General features: G+C 33.9%; 1 protein-coding gene across 1 annotated transcript; it reads left to right on the top strand.

Annotated features, from left to right (window-relative positions):
* Positions 1-808: 808 nt before the first annotated feature.
* On the top strand, positions 809-18,028 carry LOC145246553 (uncharacterized). The gene is made up of 2 exons (XM_080108152.1): positions 809-1,225; positions 14,176-18,028. The coding sequence occupies exon 2, from the start codon at positions 15,199-15,201 to the stop codon at positions 16,342-16,344; it is 1,146 nt and encodes a 381-aa protein (XP_079964278.1). The 5' UTR covers positions 809-1,225; positions 14,176-15,198; the 3' UTR covers positions 16,345-18,028.
* Positions 18,029-18,940: the final 912 nt, after the last annotated feature.

Genomic DNA, 18,940 nt, shown 5'->3' with positions numbered 1-18,940 from the left:
GTACTGGCTGTCTCGCTAGATACGTGATGATAGCATAGTTATTCCATCTTAATTTAAACAGCTTCCAGTTAACTGACAGATTATTTTCCATACACAGGGGTTGTGAGGGTCGTATCCCCGCCACTGGTCTATTTATCTCTTCCATGTTAAGTTTGGACACTTTTTTTTCTCAATACAATCTTGTTTTACGGCCGATTAAATTGGTTCAAACTTCTTTTTTCATATTAATTAAACACAAATAGATCACAATGACCAGATAAAGGAAAACCAACTTGTGTGTGTATGTGTGTGTGTGTGTGTGTGTGTATGTGTGTGTGCAATGTAACACAATAAATCAAACATTACTTATCTTCGTTTATTTTTCTTACAACACATTTTCCATTTTGTATTTTTCCTTGGAACTCTGTTCATCCCACCGCCGACCGCTACCAACATGTTTCATTATCTTTGCATGCGGATTCTCATTAATGAAAACAACACAACGCGTACACTTGGTTTACTGGCATATTATTTTATTCTTGCGCCATTACCTACGATACAAGTCTGTCACCGCCAAGGGACGTTACTCTAGCGGTGTAACCTGAGATTAGTTCCTCATGCAACGCTATTTACCAGTCAGTAAATAGAGTTTGGAATAGGTGCCCCCCCCCCGTCTACGAGAGATGACCACAATAAGCGACGGATGGCAAATTTCTTCAACCCCTTAATTAAAATAATAGTTATCTTCAAGTTTCTTCAACCCGTATTTTACATAATCTTTTTTTTTTTTTTTTTTTTTTGAGCGGAGAGCTCCACTCTCCACTGCAAAATAGAACGAATATTTTTTCAGTTTCTTTTTCATTTCTTTTGTTTGTTTGTTTGCTTATTAAAAAAAAAAAACAATTTGAAAAGAAAATGAAAAAAAACTCACTCGTTTCATATTGCAGTCGATAACTCCGCACAAAAAGCCTTTGTAGAGACGAAATGGGAAATCTCGAAGAATCAAAGCAATCAAAATAACAATAGAAATAAATAAAATTAAAATTATTTTGCCTTTTAATTCTCTAAGATTTGTCAATGTGCTTCTCATTTATTTTCTACTTTTTAAATTTTCTGCGACCCTGCTTTTTTCGGTCACCATTTTGAATTTGAACTGTGGAGTTCGTTTACAGTATCATAATAAGAAAATGGCAAATCCGTCAACCGTGTTCTTAAATCAAACAAGTCAAACCAAAGAAGAATAAAAGTAAGTATAATGATACGTAAATTAATTTATCTTTTTTTTTTTTTTTTTTTGTAAATATGGTTTTATTAACTTTCCAAGAATATCACATTTTATTCTCTAATCGTGGTGGAACCTATTTTGCGAAGGAAAATATCAGTATAATTTGAATTATATTAAAGTTTTGGTGCTTGTTAAAATAGAGTTGGCAGATATTTTTGTTTAAATATGTGGTTTTAAGCAAAAAACAACAGTACTTACTTAACTACCATGTCGAATATATTGATATATCTCAAAATTACAAAAATTAATTGAGTAGAACATCTGCTATTGTGTTTTTAGTAAAAAAAAAAAAAAAAGAAAGAAAAAAAAGTCCATCCATCGCTATATCTACAAAATGTCGGAAGCTATTAAAGTAGCGAAAAGGGAAATACAGGGTGGGCCAAAATAAGGGTCCTATCTTTAAATTTGAATAACTTCCACAAAATAAAAGTTAAACTCACCAAACTTTATGTGTGTGTAGACTGACCCTTCCGAGATTTTTTTGAAATAAACAAAACAAATTTTGGCCGAAAAACACTTCTTAAAACTTACATGAATTTATGAATTTTTAAAAATAGGACCCTTATTTTGGCCCACCCTGTATAAGTATGTCATCTGTATTCTCAATCTTCAATGTGTTCGCATCTAAGGAAAATTAAATTTTCCCCAATTTTCCGTAAAAATTACTTTTAAGTATAAATAATTTTCTGCTCAATGAATTTTCATAATTTTTGGATATATTACTATTTTCGACACAAGTAAGTACTGCTGTTTTTGCTTAAAACCACATATTTAATAAAATCGACCTGTCGACTTTATCTTAATAAGCACCAACGTTTTTTACACTACAATTAAGAATGAAGGTGATTAATTAACAGAAAAAGTGTGAAAATTTAAAAAAAAAAAAAAGTAAATATCTTGCCAAAGGCACCCCCGCCAAAATAACTGATCCGCCGATTTGTGTAGCTTTTATGTTTTTGAATTGCTTTTAGGTATTTTTACGATCCAACTCATCATAGTTTACTCCTTAATAAAAAAAAAATATCAAAATCTACTTTTTGGAGACTACTAGCATTTAACGGCCTTTAAAAATAATATAAAAGATGAAATTAAAAAAAAAAATTAATAAAAATGTTATATTTTTAAATAGGGAACTAATTTCCTATATAAATTTGATGTAGATTGAGAACACAATTCTTGGCCATGTGGCCGTCAATGAGACACATAATCATTAGCATTTTTCAAGTGTGGGGGTAAGGGAGTTGGGAGCAGGGAGAAGGAGGGTCATAAGTTCCAAACATTTTACAAACACATAGAAACATTTCAAACATTAGGGGATGAACCTGTTGCAGAGGGGAGCGACTGGTGATTAAACCAATCGACCATACAACTAAAATATTAGACACAAGAAAAAGGAAGGCAGCAGCAAAGACAAAGAAGAATGACAAACACAGAGATTTCAGTTCAAAATAAATGGCAGGAACCGTCCTTTTTTATTGACTATCAAAAACGTTAAATCGTCGGGCAAAAAATTAAAAAAATAAAATAAAGATAGATTATCAGGGGCAGGATGTCAGGTAGGTGTTAGCTGGCTGCTGAGTTGGACGTTGGTGGGCTGTTTCAGGTGAGCATCAGCTGGTTGCTGAGCAGGACATCAGTGGGTATTGGAATCAGTAACCGGACTTTATCAGGCTCTAGAATGTGTGGTCTGATGTCGACCGGCACTGGAAAGAGTAGCTTGACGGCTACCGGCACTGGTACGGGTAACCAGACATTGACAGGTTCTGAAGTGGGAAGCCTGAATTCAACTGGTACTGGAAGGCATCAAGGGCTGGAAGACTGCAAGAGGTACCAAGGGCTGAAAGGGGCTGAAAGAGTAGGCAGACACGTCAGAGTACAGACAGCAAAAGAAGGAAAAAACTTTTGGAAAGTTAGTCCTGAAAAGTCCTGTTTGTGAAAAACTTTCTGAGTTTGTTGTGGAAAAACTTTCTGTTTGAAGAACCCTGCTGCTGCTGAGAGCTTTGACTGGCAATGTCAAAGTGTCGACTTCTTGTTCCCCTCGCCATAGTTGTCAACAGTTTGGTTGGTTGGTTGGTTTTTGTTTTATGGCTTATCAACCCTTTTCAGTTTATTTAATGCCGAATCCAGTGATTTTGAAGAAAAATTTTTTATAGAGTATATTTGTTTTTTTGTTTTTTAAGTCGGTTTCTATTTAACCCATAGTTGGGACCCTAACAGGTACTACTAATTTGGGTCAGAGTGGACCTGGGAGCAATGGCAATTAAAGGATGGCTCCACACACCCCAAAGCACGCAAGCTGGGGCCTCACCATCAGATATAGTTTAAGGTCATATCCAGGACCCATAGGTGACAAATGGCAGCAAACATGCTGTATTCATGAAAGAGTATTGCTACAAGTGCTGCTCTTAGAAAAAACCCCAAATGAATAGAAATTAACCCTTACTGAATTAATCACAATAAATAGAATCTCATTTAAATTTATCATGTTTATGTTTGATTCAGCTCGGAATCAAAGTCTCTCCTATTTTGTTTAATGAAAAAAGGTTGAATTTATTTTTCTTTCTTTTTAGTCTGTAATAGGGAAAGGGAGTGTTTCTATTTTTAGCACAAGGTCAGTAGTTCCATTTGTCTGCTGCGAGACTGCAGCTGTGAGATTGTTTACAAATAAAAATGGATGGCATATTAAAAATACACACCTCGACATAAACACACCATGACAAGGTCCAATCCCTGTATAATTGATCATTACCACTTAAAAGTAAATATATGACTTGTACTTTTCTAGGAAAGTAACCTTCCTTCCTAAACCTATCTACCTGGTTGGAATGGGGAGTACTTCTGGATTTGACGCTGATTCTGGTGGAGCAGGTTGTGATCGTGTGATTATTAGGTCAGGTGAGCCTTCTGGATGTGTTGAGCTGGGTTCTGTCTCGTTTGGAGATTTCTCAAGACGAGCCAGTTTTACTCTTGTCAGTCAAGATCGTGTTTGTCCGGTTCTCTTGTTCAATGGTGAGGTGTTTCTCTGAGCACTTTAGGATTCTAAAGGGACCCTGGTATGTTGGTGTCAGATGTTTCTTTACCGAATCATTTTGGACGAAAATAAACTTACAGTCCTAGAGCTGTTGTGGAACAGGGATAGCTGGTGAGAGTTGCCTGGGTGGTGTATATTTCAGCTGGGCCATTTTATGGTGTAGTTCCTGAATGAAGGGACTTGTAAGAGTGAGGTTGGGTATGGTCTTGTCGAAAAATTGGCCGGGTAAAGAAAGTGCTGTGCCAAAGATTATTTCTGCTGGAGAACATGTTAAGTTTTCTTGATTGAGTTGCGTATAGACAAAAGTATTAAGGGTAGAAACATCTACAGAATTAAACATCGCAATCCACTCCTGAAGGACTGACTTTGTTACAATGTTAGTAGAAGTATCTTTAATGGGTACTGCTATTGGCTATCTGGAGAAACGGTCAATTACTGTGAGGAGGTACTGGTAATTCTCGCACATTGGGAGAGGTCTGACTATGTCAATGTGGATGTGACTGAAACGTGCATCGAGGCTACTGATATGGAGATTTTGTGTGTTGTACCTTGCATTTCTGGCACTCAAGGTATGTTGAAATCCAATTCCAGATGTTTGAATTCATGTTTGGGAAAACAAAATGATCAGCGATCAGTCTGACCATTGCACGCTTGCTGGGATGTGACAATCCATGCAGTTGGTAAAAAAATCTGTCTTCTGAGTGCTGACAGTATGTAGAGTCATGGTTTATTTAGTTTTGTATTGCAGTACAATGTTTTACTGCTGAAAGGTACTGGCAATTCCTACAGTTGCAGGGATGTGTTAGCCAAGGCTTCAGGGAGGGGTGTGTTAGACTCCTGGGTAGTAGCTATCAAATCTTGACTGAGTGGGCTGTCTTCTACTGTATTAACCTCAGATCTGGACATGGCATAAGCAACAGCGTTCTCTTTACCTTTCACATACCGGATATCCGATGTGAACTGTGAAATGAAGTCAAGATGTCTAATTTCACAAGCAGTATATTTATCAGAGTTGTTTGACAAGATAGTCAACGGTTTGTGATTGGTTAAAACTGTGAAGTTCTTGCCTTCCAGTACGTGTCGAAAGTGTTTGATGGCAAGGTAAATAGCCAAAAGTTCTTTAAAGAAGGTGCTGTATTTGGACTGAGCTGGTGATAGTTTAGCTGAGAAGCATGTGATGGGTTTACGTTAGTCACCACACTCCTGTTCTACCACTGCTCCAACTTCAGTGTCCAAGGCATCTGTAGTGAGATATATTTGAATCCAGATGTCTTCATTTAAGTGTGCTATCTTAGTAAAGTTGGTTGGGGAAGTTTTTGCTGCTTGGGAAGATTTTATTTGGTCGCCCTCCATGAAGATGGCTTTGCTTTTTCTCTATAGGAGATTAGTTAGAGGGTTGAGGAGATCTGAGCATCCCGGGATGAATCTGTGGAAGAAATTTACCATCCCAAGGAAGCATCACAGCTGCTTAATCGACATGGGTACTGGGAAATCCTGGATAGCTTTTATTCTATCACAGAGGAATGATTCCACATGCATCTGTGTGATGTCCAAGAAAGTCAATATGTGGTGTTCCAAATTCACATTTGTCTGGGTTGATTCAGAGGCCGTAGTGTGTTCAACAGTGGAACACTTCTTCTAGGTGTTTTTCAGGGAGATCAGCATCTCCGCTAGCTATGAGGATGTCGTCGAGGTAACCATAGACATATGGTAGGACACACAAAACTTCGTCCATAAGTGTCTGGAACATCTGGGCTGCATTGCGCAGTCCGAAGGGCATTTTCGTGAATTTGAACGGTCCAAAAGGGGTTGTGGTCACTGTCTTTGGAATATCCTCCAGAGTCACTGGAACTTAATAGTATGCCTTGGTCATGTCAGGTTTTAAGAAAATGTGGACCTCATGCAGACCTGAGGCAAAATCATGAATGTGGGGAATAGGATACTGGTTGGGCACTGTAGATGTAGAGATTTTGCTAATCCACACAGATGCTGAACTCAATGTTGGATTTGGGCACCAGATGTAATGGTGAACCATATAGGCTGTCTGAGGGTCAGATGATGTCTGCCAACAACTTTTCAAACACTTTTTTGGCATATGCCAATTTATGAGGAGGGAGTCTTCTGATAGTATTGCTGCTGCTGCTACTACAGATAGTTTTTAGATACTTTTTTAAAATAGAACGATTTTTTTCCAGGTATCATAATTTTAAATTGTTCGGTACCACATTAGCAAGCAAATTACAATTTTACTTTTAATGGATAAAAAGAATAAAAAAAATTGATTTATTTAACAATGGGTGTCCGAAGAATTTTTCTTTCCAAATTTTCAATACTCGTCATGTTGAAGTCTTTTTTTTTTAATACAACAAAAAATGAGTGGTCAAAAGAAGCTTGAATATCCCAATCTATAAAAAGTGACATCTCTTCTAGTTAATTTCCAAATTTCATGAAAAAATACTTAAACGTGGTACGACCATTTACAAATTAGGGAGAGTTATTACAAAATCTTACCGAAAATGCCATTTTATGATATTAACATTTTTATCACTTTATTTGCTTAAAACTCTTAAAATATATAATGCACATTATTATTTATTAATTCATTTGAAAGCATATTCATTTCCAAACAAAACAATAGTATTTTGAGAACTTAAATTCGTTTGGTTTTTAAAATATGACGATTTTAGCAGAACCCCCTTGAAATCTGTGATTATCTAAAGCGTTTTATTGACCGTGTATATTGTTAATTTATTTGTGTTTCTACCAGCGTTTGTTTAATTTTCAATTTTGAGTGTTATCAAAGGTTCTTCTGCCAAGGTTATTTAGCAACTATTTACACTTTAAAAGAAGTTTTAACACAAATAAATTTATTCAGGTATGTAGAAGAGTCTTTCCTTTGGTAACATTTATTTGTTCCATATTTGTTCATCATTTCTTTTCTTTTTCTGTCAGTAGTGCTGTCAAAATACGAACTGATATAAAAAAAATTGAAATATTTGTTTTTTTATGGTTTTATGTTAGGATGGGTCTATTATACATCATACTAAAATTGGACAAGATTCGAACATGGGAAAGTTTCAAATTTCAAAATTGAACATTTCATACTTACAAGTCATTTCCCATCATGTTTTAAATCTCTAACTAGGTCAGTTTTCAGGAAAATTTTCAGAAAATCTTCAAAATGTTTTCTCTTTATGTATCTTATACAAGATTTGATAAACTCATCAGAGATTTTCATCTATATTTTTCACTTGCATCTAAAGAGAAGTGCCATGAAACTTTAATTATTTCAGAAGCCGATAAGAGACACCGCCAATGTACAGCTGGCACCAACGAAATTTAAAAACCCCATTCAGTGCATTTAAAACTTTTTAATATTCAAGTGAACTTCCTTAGATAGGGACATATAGACGTTTAGTGAATAGATGCAAAAAGTTTACAGTGGAAATAAGCAAGGTATCTCTAAATGACCAATAAATAAAATAAATCTGCAAATCAATGGTAAATCTGTAAATGAGATTTATAACCCATTCTGTGGCCTTTCTTAGTCTTATGTTGTAAATGAACAACTTCTAATAAAAAATTATTTGTGCTTGTTTCATTTTTTTATTGTCAAAAAAAACAAATTAAAAGAATTGGTGTGGAATCGGTAATTAGACTATTATTTTTCTGATTCTGATACCTCATAAAGTTCTGATTTTTTCAATTCCCAATTCCGATAATCGCCCCAAGACTAGTTGCCATACTCTGCTTCGATTTGTTTCAGAAATTCTTGAAACTGGCAGTGATTTAGTTCTCTTGACAATATAAAATTCACTGTTTTCACAACCGTTGCGATGTTGGCAGTGATTTAGTTCTCTTGACAATATAAAATTAAAAATAATAAAATAAAAGTGATTTTGCACACAAAGCTTCTTGATGAATAATGCAATGAAGTTTAATTATTATTTTATCAATGCCTATATGGTTTTGGAGCAATGCAACAACGCCCTTTTGTCTCCAACCATTACTGGTGCTCTATTTGTGATTACTTCTGAAAGCTTTGATAATTCCAGATTCATTTTGGTCATCCATTTTATTAGCTATACAATTTGATTTTTTCTTTTTAGATAATTGTTATTTTATGTACTTGCACGGAAAGAGCTATGTAAAAGATACTTAAAACCGTTTGAATTATGCAAATACCACCAGTAGTTTAAAAGTTATGAGAATTTAATGTGCTAAAATTTAGGCTTTTCCATGGACATTTTTCTTTAGAAAAAGTAGGCTAAATTATGGACCTCAACATTTCAAGAAATTCAGTAATTTCGCCATCATTTATTTATTTTTCAAGCTATTCTCATGAAACTTGGCACTCTCATGTAAAATTGTGTGCTCTTTCTAATTATGCAGTCAAATCTGATGTATCTCTTTACCATAAGTCATGAATTATAAATTCAGATGTACAAATTTCAATTGTTTTAAACTGACATGTGGTATCATACAGTGGGTAACTATTCATGAACAAAACTAAGTATTATAGTGGTATTTAAATATAGCTTTATTGAAAGTAGGCATTTTCTTGCCTCCTCACCAAAGGAGAAATAATCTTGGGTATAGCCATTGAATGCCTAAAGAATATTCATGGCCGGTATTTACTACTCCTCTCAAAAAAATAAAAATTTGAGTAGATATTAATTAATCTCAGAACTAAATCGACAAATTTTTTCATATAGATTCTGGATTTCTGTAAAAGATGGAAATTCCCATAGTCGACCAGAACTTATGCATTTTGGGACCAGTCCAATTTTCAATTTTGTAAATTTTCTCTATCTGTCCGAAAATATACCCATATTTTCTGAGATGCAACCATAAATCGTACTCTACATGAATCCTTGATGTAGATTTCACAGTACCAGCATACCAGGAATCCTGATAAGCAACAGCTATATATTGACCAGTTGATGGTAATTTTTCTCATTTCTATTGTTTTACTGAAAATTCAACTATGTAAACAAAGAAATAAAATGATAATTTTTTTTACCTTGTTTCCACCTTAACATTTAAAATGATTAATTTTTCAGGTTTTAGGGTATGCTGAAAATGGATATCGCATTTAAATTTTCTGCAAATAAGTAGTTTTCCAGATATTAAGCAATGTCATTTCTTATGTTATCACAGGTAGCCGTCTTGGTACGCATGAGTGTGCAAACATAACCCTGAGAAACTATGTGCAAACGCACATACCAAGATGGCCACCAGCAATAACATAGGAAATGACATTGCTTAATATTCGGAAAGCTACTTATTTGTGGAAAGTTTAAACGAGATATTCGTTTTCAGCATACTCGAAAACTTTAACAGGTAATCATTTTAAAGAAAAATGTTAAGGTGGAAAGAAGGTAAAAATTTACAAAATGCATCACAATGAAATTCTTTATCGAACCGCCTAATTATTATTATTATTTAGATGTCCTCATTTAAAAAAATAACGGGTTTGTTTTACGGATTCAAGAAAATGGTCTTGACAATGAGTCAAAAATAAATACTAGTTTCACAATATCCTTTTTTATTCAATTGTTAGGTGAAAGTACAGAATAGTTAATGAAACACCCTTCCTTCTCCATGTTAAGAATGGGTTTCTAAATAATAACGTTATTATTTCAGCATGGTAGTGTAAGTGCACAAGTACCTTTTATTTTTTATATATTTGTTTTTTTTGTTTTTTTGACGACTAAAAAGTACAATTCTACATTAAGTACAAGTAAGAAGTTATACATACCATGAAAACAGAAACACACATACTTAGTACATTTTGTTTTTTAACACTTTTAGTACATTGCATTAAAAATAAAATAGTATTATTTGGATATCAAATTTGAAAAACTTGAAAAGAATTTTTTTAAATTGACAAACTCAGAACAAAAATGGAACTGATTTTTCTGCTTTCGTTTGGAAAGCAGAAAAAACAGTTTTCTTATTTTTAAGAGAATACAAACAAAACTCGTTAATGCACTGACTGAGCGCTGGTCAGTGCATTAGTGCATAGCGAGCCGTTCCCCCATTAAACGGATTTGAATTTCTATAAAAGATAACATTTTAAAGAAATTTCCGCACAATTAATAATTATGAAATATTTACATATTATACATGAAAATAATTATGAAACTATTATCTATATGAAAATGTATGATATATGCCGATTTATCTCATCAGTTTTGAAATATTCTTCATCAACTTTGCTCGGTTGTAACTTTGCTTCCTGTGGTCATAAAAATATAAGTCAAAGTCCAGTACAGATGAACTTCTATGTAAAATTTCAGCCATATCCAATCAAATTTAACCCCGCACATGTGTATCCAAACGCAATGTATGAAATGTAAACATTGAAAAAACAGTTTCCTTTTTGTTGTCGTCATTTTTTACCATTTTTTCATTTTTAACTTTAAGCATAAAAATATTGAATGCATAAAAGCACAATAAATTAACTTCATTGGAATGCTTAATCAATTCTCTTTCCATCAATGTAATTCTTTTAAAAATTGACTCAAAACAAAAAAGATATGACTTGTTGAAGCACATTAGGTATGTAATATTGCCGATGCCTACGAAAATAGAGTATATGCTTGTAATGCTAATTTTATTATGCTTTGCAAAATATCTGCTCCGGTGCTAGTGTCGTTAACAGGAATCAATTTCACAAATTCTTCCAAAATATCAAAGCTGCAAGTTGACAAGTATTCTTCATATATAAGGTTTCATTTTCTGGACAAACAGCATCTGCAACCTTTAACAATAATTCTTTGAAGAACTCTCCATCAGTAAAAGGTTTCATCTTTTCTGCAATTAGTTTTGACACCTTATAGCAAGCCCGAGTATTTTGGTCACTTTCTTCAAATTTTCCAGTAAAAAAGAATAATTGCTTTGTTAAATTATTTCTCAACCATGCAACTTCTTGTTCTCATGCTTTTCTGGTAAAACTGTAGTAATAGTTATGGTGAGTTTCATAATGCCGTTTAATATTGTAAACTTCATGGCAGTGGTTTCTTAACAAATAAAGCAAACGCATTTTGTGAAATGCTCAATAAAAAAATAGTTATTTGCCAAGGCATCGTTAAAAGTTTGGCACTCCAAATCCACTTTTTTCTCTTAGCTTCCATGATCTTATTTTTGTTCAGACAAAAAAGATTTTTGGAAGAGAAAAAGAACAAATGTATTGTAATCTTCGTATAAAAAGGATATTTAAAAAAATTTCGACGCAATATATTCAGTCTCCCAACCATCACTTTGGATTGGTTTGCCTATATTTAGATCATGTCCAGAGTAAGAGGGCCAGACAAAATTCACTCACGGGCTGGATATGGATTGTGGACTGGATACAGCGGAGGTTACCGACCCCTGTTTAGTAGAAGAATGTATTCTTTCTGCAGAGAAACTAATCAAATTCTTTTAAAGTGTTATTTTAGGTGGATAGACATTATGAAATATCAATATTGCTTAGCCCTGTGTAGTTACCTAAAGATAAGAGTTTTGTAAATCTGGAAGGCATTATAGTAGAAATAAAATCAGACAAAAAATAATTTACTGTGATACAAGTAATATGTCTATTATTAAAATATGGAAGGATTATAATAAGTACATTCGAATTCTCAGTTGATGTAGTCCCAAGAATTTGGTGAATTCATTGATCAAAGCTGAAGAGCATTTAAAAAATTAGGTCGGGAAAATAAGGACTATTAACTAGTGACAAGAAAAGTACATCCAAGCTGCTTGGGTGATTATATTTATTAATAATCTAAGAGATAAGCACGATCCAAGTGGAAATATAGATGCTACAGTTCTACATTTGTAATTGTTGTTTAATTGTAATCTTTGCCTTCATTTTTCTGTACTTTCTGTTTCTCTTTTCTTTCAACTATTCCATGTCGATAAAGTGATTCTTTCATCTATTAATATACCTTCCTTTCTGAATATAGATAAGAAATTAATTTCACAGCAAAAATGATGATGCAGCTAGTTTTTTTTATTGCTTTAACACTTTATACTTATAGGGAACATATTAAAAAATAATAAGTGTGTAGTGAATCGTTTACACCTGCCAAATTCGCTTTGTCTAGATCAAACACACAGACACAAAGCAAGCTGTGCACAGTAGCACACATACATGCAGAGTGGGACACGTGCAAACATAACTAATTGATATGCATGCATTTCCTGTGACCTCTGACATAGCCTTCCATTTCCTTCTCTTCTTCCTCTAACCTCGCATGGCATCAAGCAGTCTACATGTTTAATTTGCACGCTCCATAAACATGCACTTGGAGAGCAGCAAACTTAATAGGTAAGGCGATCTTATCCTTAACAAACTTTAATACCAACCAAAAACAATCAAATATAATGTCTTACCAAGAACAATCAATTATTCCTAAAATTAAACAATACTATTGAACTTTTATGAACATTTAGTACATGCATTCTTACACAATAAAACTTGCTGTCTATCTCCACCTATTCATACACACCAACAAATGTTTTCATGTTATTTTACTTTGTATGAATAAATGTTTCTTCTATATTTTTGTAACTCTTTATTTGTTTATAATTAATTACATGTTCTTATTTCTTTACTGATCAGTATACACCGATCCCAACAAGTGTAAACTTTAAATTTTTTATAAACTATATTTAATTTGCATTTATAAATGTAAAGTAGAGATTTTTACACATTCATAAATTTTTATGTTCTCGGCAGATTGTGATTTATTGTCAATTCTTAATTCAGAACAAAAACATAAATTTGTAACAATAAATGAAATTCTGGAAAATGAGATGACAAATGGTCAATTTAATGATGTGTTATATATTTTATGTATTTTTTCTCACTTTCAACCCTAACAATGCATATCATCACTTGGACATAAGAGGCTACTATTTGGGACCATGTTTAGGAAAGATTAACAAGATGTTGGTTTACATTATACTTAAACTTTTGCATATCAGTACAGCCAGAGAAGCAGTTAGAAGGAAGGGAACGTCCAGCTGTTTGAGGGAAGAAAGTATTAGAATAGAAAGCTTTCTGGCATTTAGGGACTTCAACTGTGAAGGGGTGAGAATTTATTGTTAAGCGGGTTTATCGGGGATATGTACGTCGGGGGAACAAGTGCAACGAGTTCATCAGAGCATATTCCATTAAAATATTTGTAAAAACGGGCACAGAGATGTTACATTGTGGTGATGGGACAGGGGTTGGAGCTTAGGTGACCATATTAGATTGAAAACTCTTTTGGACTCTATCCAAGAGGGAGAGGTTAGTGGTAGATGCACCAGCCCAGATGTGACAACAATACTTCATGCATGGGCGAATGGTGACCTTGTAGAGGTACAAGATACTCTCAGGTGTGAGTAGTCTTCTAGCTTGATAGATGGAACCAACCTTCTTTACAGCAGGGTTCGCATTTGCAATATCCTTAATGTATTTGTTCCAGTTCATATTGCCCGCAAATATTAGGCCAAAGAATTTGAAGGAAGAATCCTTAGGTTGGGTGTTATTTGTCATGAATATAGGTAGTTGGAGAGGCGTCTTGTAAATGTTACCATCCATTTGTGGCCCCATTACACTATGGTTTGGGGGTCATACTTTTTCTTTTTATTCTGACACTTCATGTAGTTTTTATGACACTATACTATTTGTTTTTTGTTTGTGTATAATTGTATCAGATTTTAGTTTTGTATAGTGTGTCAATTAACACATTAAGTTGATTAAGAAACTGAGATATACAGTAAGCCGTTTATTTATAATAAGGATATCAGTTTTTAAAATACTAATAAAAAAATGTAATATTTTATGCACATATGCTTTTTATTTTATGTTTTATTAATAAAAGCTATTTTTTGTTCACAGGAGCAATTGACAAAGCCAAAGGATTTACGAATACATACACAATAAAGTGATTTATCTTTTGATGGAAACAGAAAATATATTTTTTAAAAATATTTCATAGAAAATATATAGTATATAAAATAGATAAATCTCGTGTGAGAAGAGTGTGGCTCATCATTCTCATATCCATCAAACTTTGAAAAGACATGCAAAAGCAAATTAGACTTTATAAAGGGGAGTTGGATGCCCACTAAGCATCTTCTTTGAGTCTCTTCAGTTTCCAGGAACACAGTTTTCAACCTATTCTGACATCAGAATACTTTGTCTACAATTAATCCATGATGAAATATTCCAAACACATCTAATCGGAATACACATTTACTTATAACAAGAATGCTCAATCCCTCTCATTATTGTGAACTAAAGCAATAATAGAAATTTGATACTGTGCTAGACGAGATGAAATATTTGTCTGGAATATGTAAAGACCTGTAGACAACAAGAAGAAATATGAACGATGACATAAGTGGTCTATTTTAGAATTTTTCTTTTTCTTCATTGGTATAAAACTTGAGGTATAAGACATAAAAAGATCCCCAAAATACAAATATTTAACTCATGAAAAATTCAGTTGTTAGCTGTGAAAAGGGTCTTTTTAATTGTTAATAGCAAACTGAGCTAAAATGAATGTATGAAAAATCTTTTTCTTGAAAACTGGGATTTAGCATTTTCACAAAAATGCAGTTTACAAAAAAGTATATGAAAACACAAGTGAAAAACGTATACATGTGAAATGTGTAACTGGATATTTGCATGAAAATCTGAAAAGTCTACATATGGAAAACTCTGAAAATTTTATTCTTGTGAAATGTGTACTACATCAGAAATCTAGTTTACAAAAACACCTGTGAAACACACTGGTGAATACATCCAATGAGTCAAGTACAATAGAAATTGAAACAGTTGTTAGATTGTTATAATACTAAAAGATCTTTTTGTTGGATTCTCTAATAAAAAGCTGTTAGATATCTAAAAGATAGTAGCATGGCCGATCCCCAGCAAAAGCAAAAAGATAAAGTTGAGAAGCAAAAGGATGATTCACCTAATACTCTAGAAGTGTGTGAGTCAGAATTTTCAGAAAATTCTGCTTTAAACATGCAAAAACAAACTTGTGAAAAACTTTATTGTAAAGTTTGTGATGCAGCATTGGCAAACAAATATAATTTACAAGCACACATGCGTAAACACTCTGGCGAAAAACTATATTCTTGTAAAATCTGTTCTACATCATTTTCACATAGTATTAGTTTACAACTGCACGTGAGAACTCACACTGGCGAGAAACCATATTCTTGCGAAATGTGTGGATCAGCATTTACACAAAGATCTCATTTACAAACACACATGCGGAAACATACTGGTGAAAAGCCTTATTCATGTGGAGTGTGTGGCTTAGCGTTTTCACAAAACGCCCATTTAAAATTACACATGCGCAAACACACTGGAGAAAAACCCTATTCTTGTGAAGTTTGTGGCACAGCGTTTTCAAATACATGTCATTTAAAAACACACATGCGAAAACACACTGGTGAAAAGCCTTATTCTTGTGGCGTGTGTGGCTCAGCGTTTTCACAAAAACCCCATTTAACAACACATATGCGGAAACATGCTGATAAAAAAACTGAAAAACGTTATTCTTGTAAAATGTCTGCTGCAAAATATTCAGATAAAGTTACGTTAAAAAAGCACCTGCCAAAACACACTGTTAAAGCATCACTTACATGTGAAGTGTGTGGCCGATTATTTGCAGTAATTTCTGCTTTAAACGTTCACATGCGAAGTCACACGGGTGAGAAACCTTATTCTTGTAAACTGTGCACTGCAGCTTTCTCAGGAAAGTCGACTTTAAGCATGCATATGCGAACTCACACTGGTGAAAAACCTTATTGTTGTGAAGTATGTGGTGCAGCTTTTTCAGTGAATTATTCTTTAAAAATGCACAGGCGGACACACACTGGAGAAAAACCATATTCTTGTAAAATATGTGCAACTACTTATTCACAAAAATCCAATTTATACACACATATGCGAACACACACTGGTGAAAAACCTTTTTCTTGTGGAGTGTGTGCGGCTGTATTTTCACAAAAGAAAAGTTTACAAAAACACATGCGTATACATACTCGGTAAACCAAGCTTAAGAGAAATTCAAATAATTGAACTTAATAGAGACTGATAGAATCTTTAAACATCAGAATATTTGAGATAGTGCATGAATTATGTACCAGAAACCAAATTGGTACAAAATGTTAAGTACTCCTTCAAAATTTATTGCACGGCAATATCAACCAAGGACACTCACTTTAGCCTTTGCTTTATCTATAGAATAAAAAGAGATAACTGTCAACTCGGAAATTAACAAGAACCTAGTGCAGCTCACTGCCAACAGACTTTATAGACAAGGGGAGATAATTCAACTGTCGTATTTTCAGAGTTTAATAGCAAAGAGGTGATACCTCCAAAGAGACTTTCTCTCATCTTTAGACAAGAGAAGAAAACTCAACAGTCTTAACGTAGAGATTAACATTGCTGGTGTCTTCTTGAGTTCCTAAAAATAGCAAAAGCAACCTGTTCTCGACCTCTGATCCATTCAGTTCGAATTTCTTTTATCATTTCATTTAGTCTGGCCACAGCAACTCTTAGATGCCGGTGACTCACAAGATTTAATGAATTGTCTGTTTTACAAAGAACTTCAGGAAATCTGGGTATTCTGGGGTTTTCACAGACTTGAAAAGCCCTTGAGTTTTAATTTTTGCCTCGAAAAGGCCTTATTCCAATTATATCTTTGATGATATAAAAAATATCTTGGAAAGACTTAAACATTGTATTTTTTATGTCTAATAAAAAGTTCTGCTGAAATATTAAAAATAAAATCGAAATACATTGTTTTGAAATAGTATAGAAGTATTCTGGATACAAGAGTTATGTCCCATTGTTATGATTTAATTTGTTGTTAAGAGTTATCCCCCTTGGGATTGACATTCATAATAAAAGCGCCCTCTGTTTCATTTTCCCGCTCGATCCTTTCAAGAGCGTACGTGTATTTTACAGTTAATAAAACCTTTCTAAAAGGCAATTCTTTACTTACTGATACTATTCACTTCAATTTTATTAACTGTAAAAAAAAAAAATAATGGATCGAATCTTACGTCCCGACAGATTCGAGGTGGAACCTACATGCCCTAATTCCGAAAAATCCTATAGGCATTGGAAATTAACCCTCCAGAATTATATCCGCTCATATAATAACGGATTAATCGAAAACACTTCAGATAATTTCTTTGCCTTGATCAATTGTATTTCAGCCTCTGTTTTCGATTTAATAAGCGATAAAACCGACTACGATAGTGCATTAAGAACATTGGACGCCGCTTATTTAAAACCTGAAAATATTGTTTATAATAGATATCGATTGATGACGACGAAGCAACAAACAACACAAAATATAGATGCCTTCATACTACAATTGGAAATGCTTGCCAAAACATGTAACTTCGAAGCGATTTCTGCTGAAGAAAACAAAAATCAATACATTCGGGAAGCTTTCATCGGTGGAATTTCTTCTTCGTCCATCCGACAACGACTGTTAGAAAAACCCATCCTGACTTTACAAGACACATATGCCACGGCCAGATCTCTTGAACAAGCAGAAAAGCATTCGATAAGCTACGCAAATAACTTTACTGTAGCAGCTACAAATAATCCTTCGGGCTACAATCGTATAGCTGTGACTAAAGAAAATATGCATCCAAAAGGGGTTTGTTTTTTCTGTGGAAAATCACGTCATCCTCGATATTTATGTCCTGCACGAAACGCCGAATGTAAAAAATGCAAAAAAAATGGTCATTGGGCTAAAGTGTGTAAATCTTCTATTTCTAACACTCATACTGCTGTTCTTTATGACGACTCTGACTACCCCTCACCTTCTCTATCCTGACTAGGAACTAACTCCAAAGATGTCACATTCACTCAATGCCAAATTAACGGGCACTTCGTGAACGCTATGGTGGACTCCGGCAGTGTAAAAACATTCATTAATGAAAATACTGCTAAAAAACTTAAACTCTTCACAATACCTAAAAACAAAACTATAGCTCTGGCTGCTTCCGATCAACATGCTAAAATAACTGGCGAAGCTGTCGTGGATTTAATACTGAAAGATAAAACCCATTCTGGAATAACAATTGAAATCATTGAAAACCTTTTCATTGATTTAATAATCGGAAAAGATATTTTAAAAAAATATAAAAAAGTAACACTTAAATTCGACGGTCCTAGAGACAAACTTATAATTGGAGCTATAAACATGAATAATTTTTTTCCTACCATAAACGTTCCACCCCCTCCTCTCTTTTCTAATCTTTCTCCTCATACTACTCCTATTGCGACAAAATCCCGACGTTACACTTTTGCCGCCAACAAATTCATAAAAGAAGAGACTGCTAGAATGTTGAAAGAAGGCATAATTGAACCTTCGATATCTCCGTGGCGAGCGCAAGTTCTTGTAACTTCGAATGAGAATCATAAGAAAAGAATGGTAGTCGACTACAGCGATACCATTAATAGATTCACGGAACTAGACGCTTACCCAATGCCTAATATCAATAAGATGGTAGACGACATCGCTCAATATAACATCTTCTCTACTCTCGACCTAAAATCTGCTTATCACCAAATACCTATAAATCATGCTGATCGTAAATTCACTGCGTTTGAAGTAAGTGGC

This window comes from Euprymna scolopes, chromosome 24 (assembly GCF_053919585.1).
Source record: "Euprymna scolopes isolate OS-2025 chromosome 24, ASM5391958v1, whole genome shotgun sequence".
In the NCBI taxonomy this organism is placed as follows: Eukaryota; Metazoa; Mollusca; class Cephalopoda; order Sepiida; family Sepiolidae; genus Euprymna; species Euprymna scolopes.
The sequence above is the reverse complement of the archived record's forward strand: the minus strand, read 5'-3'. Positions and strand labels throughout refer to the sequence as shown.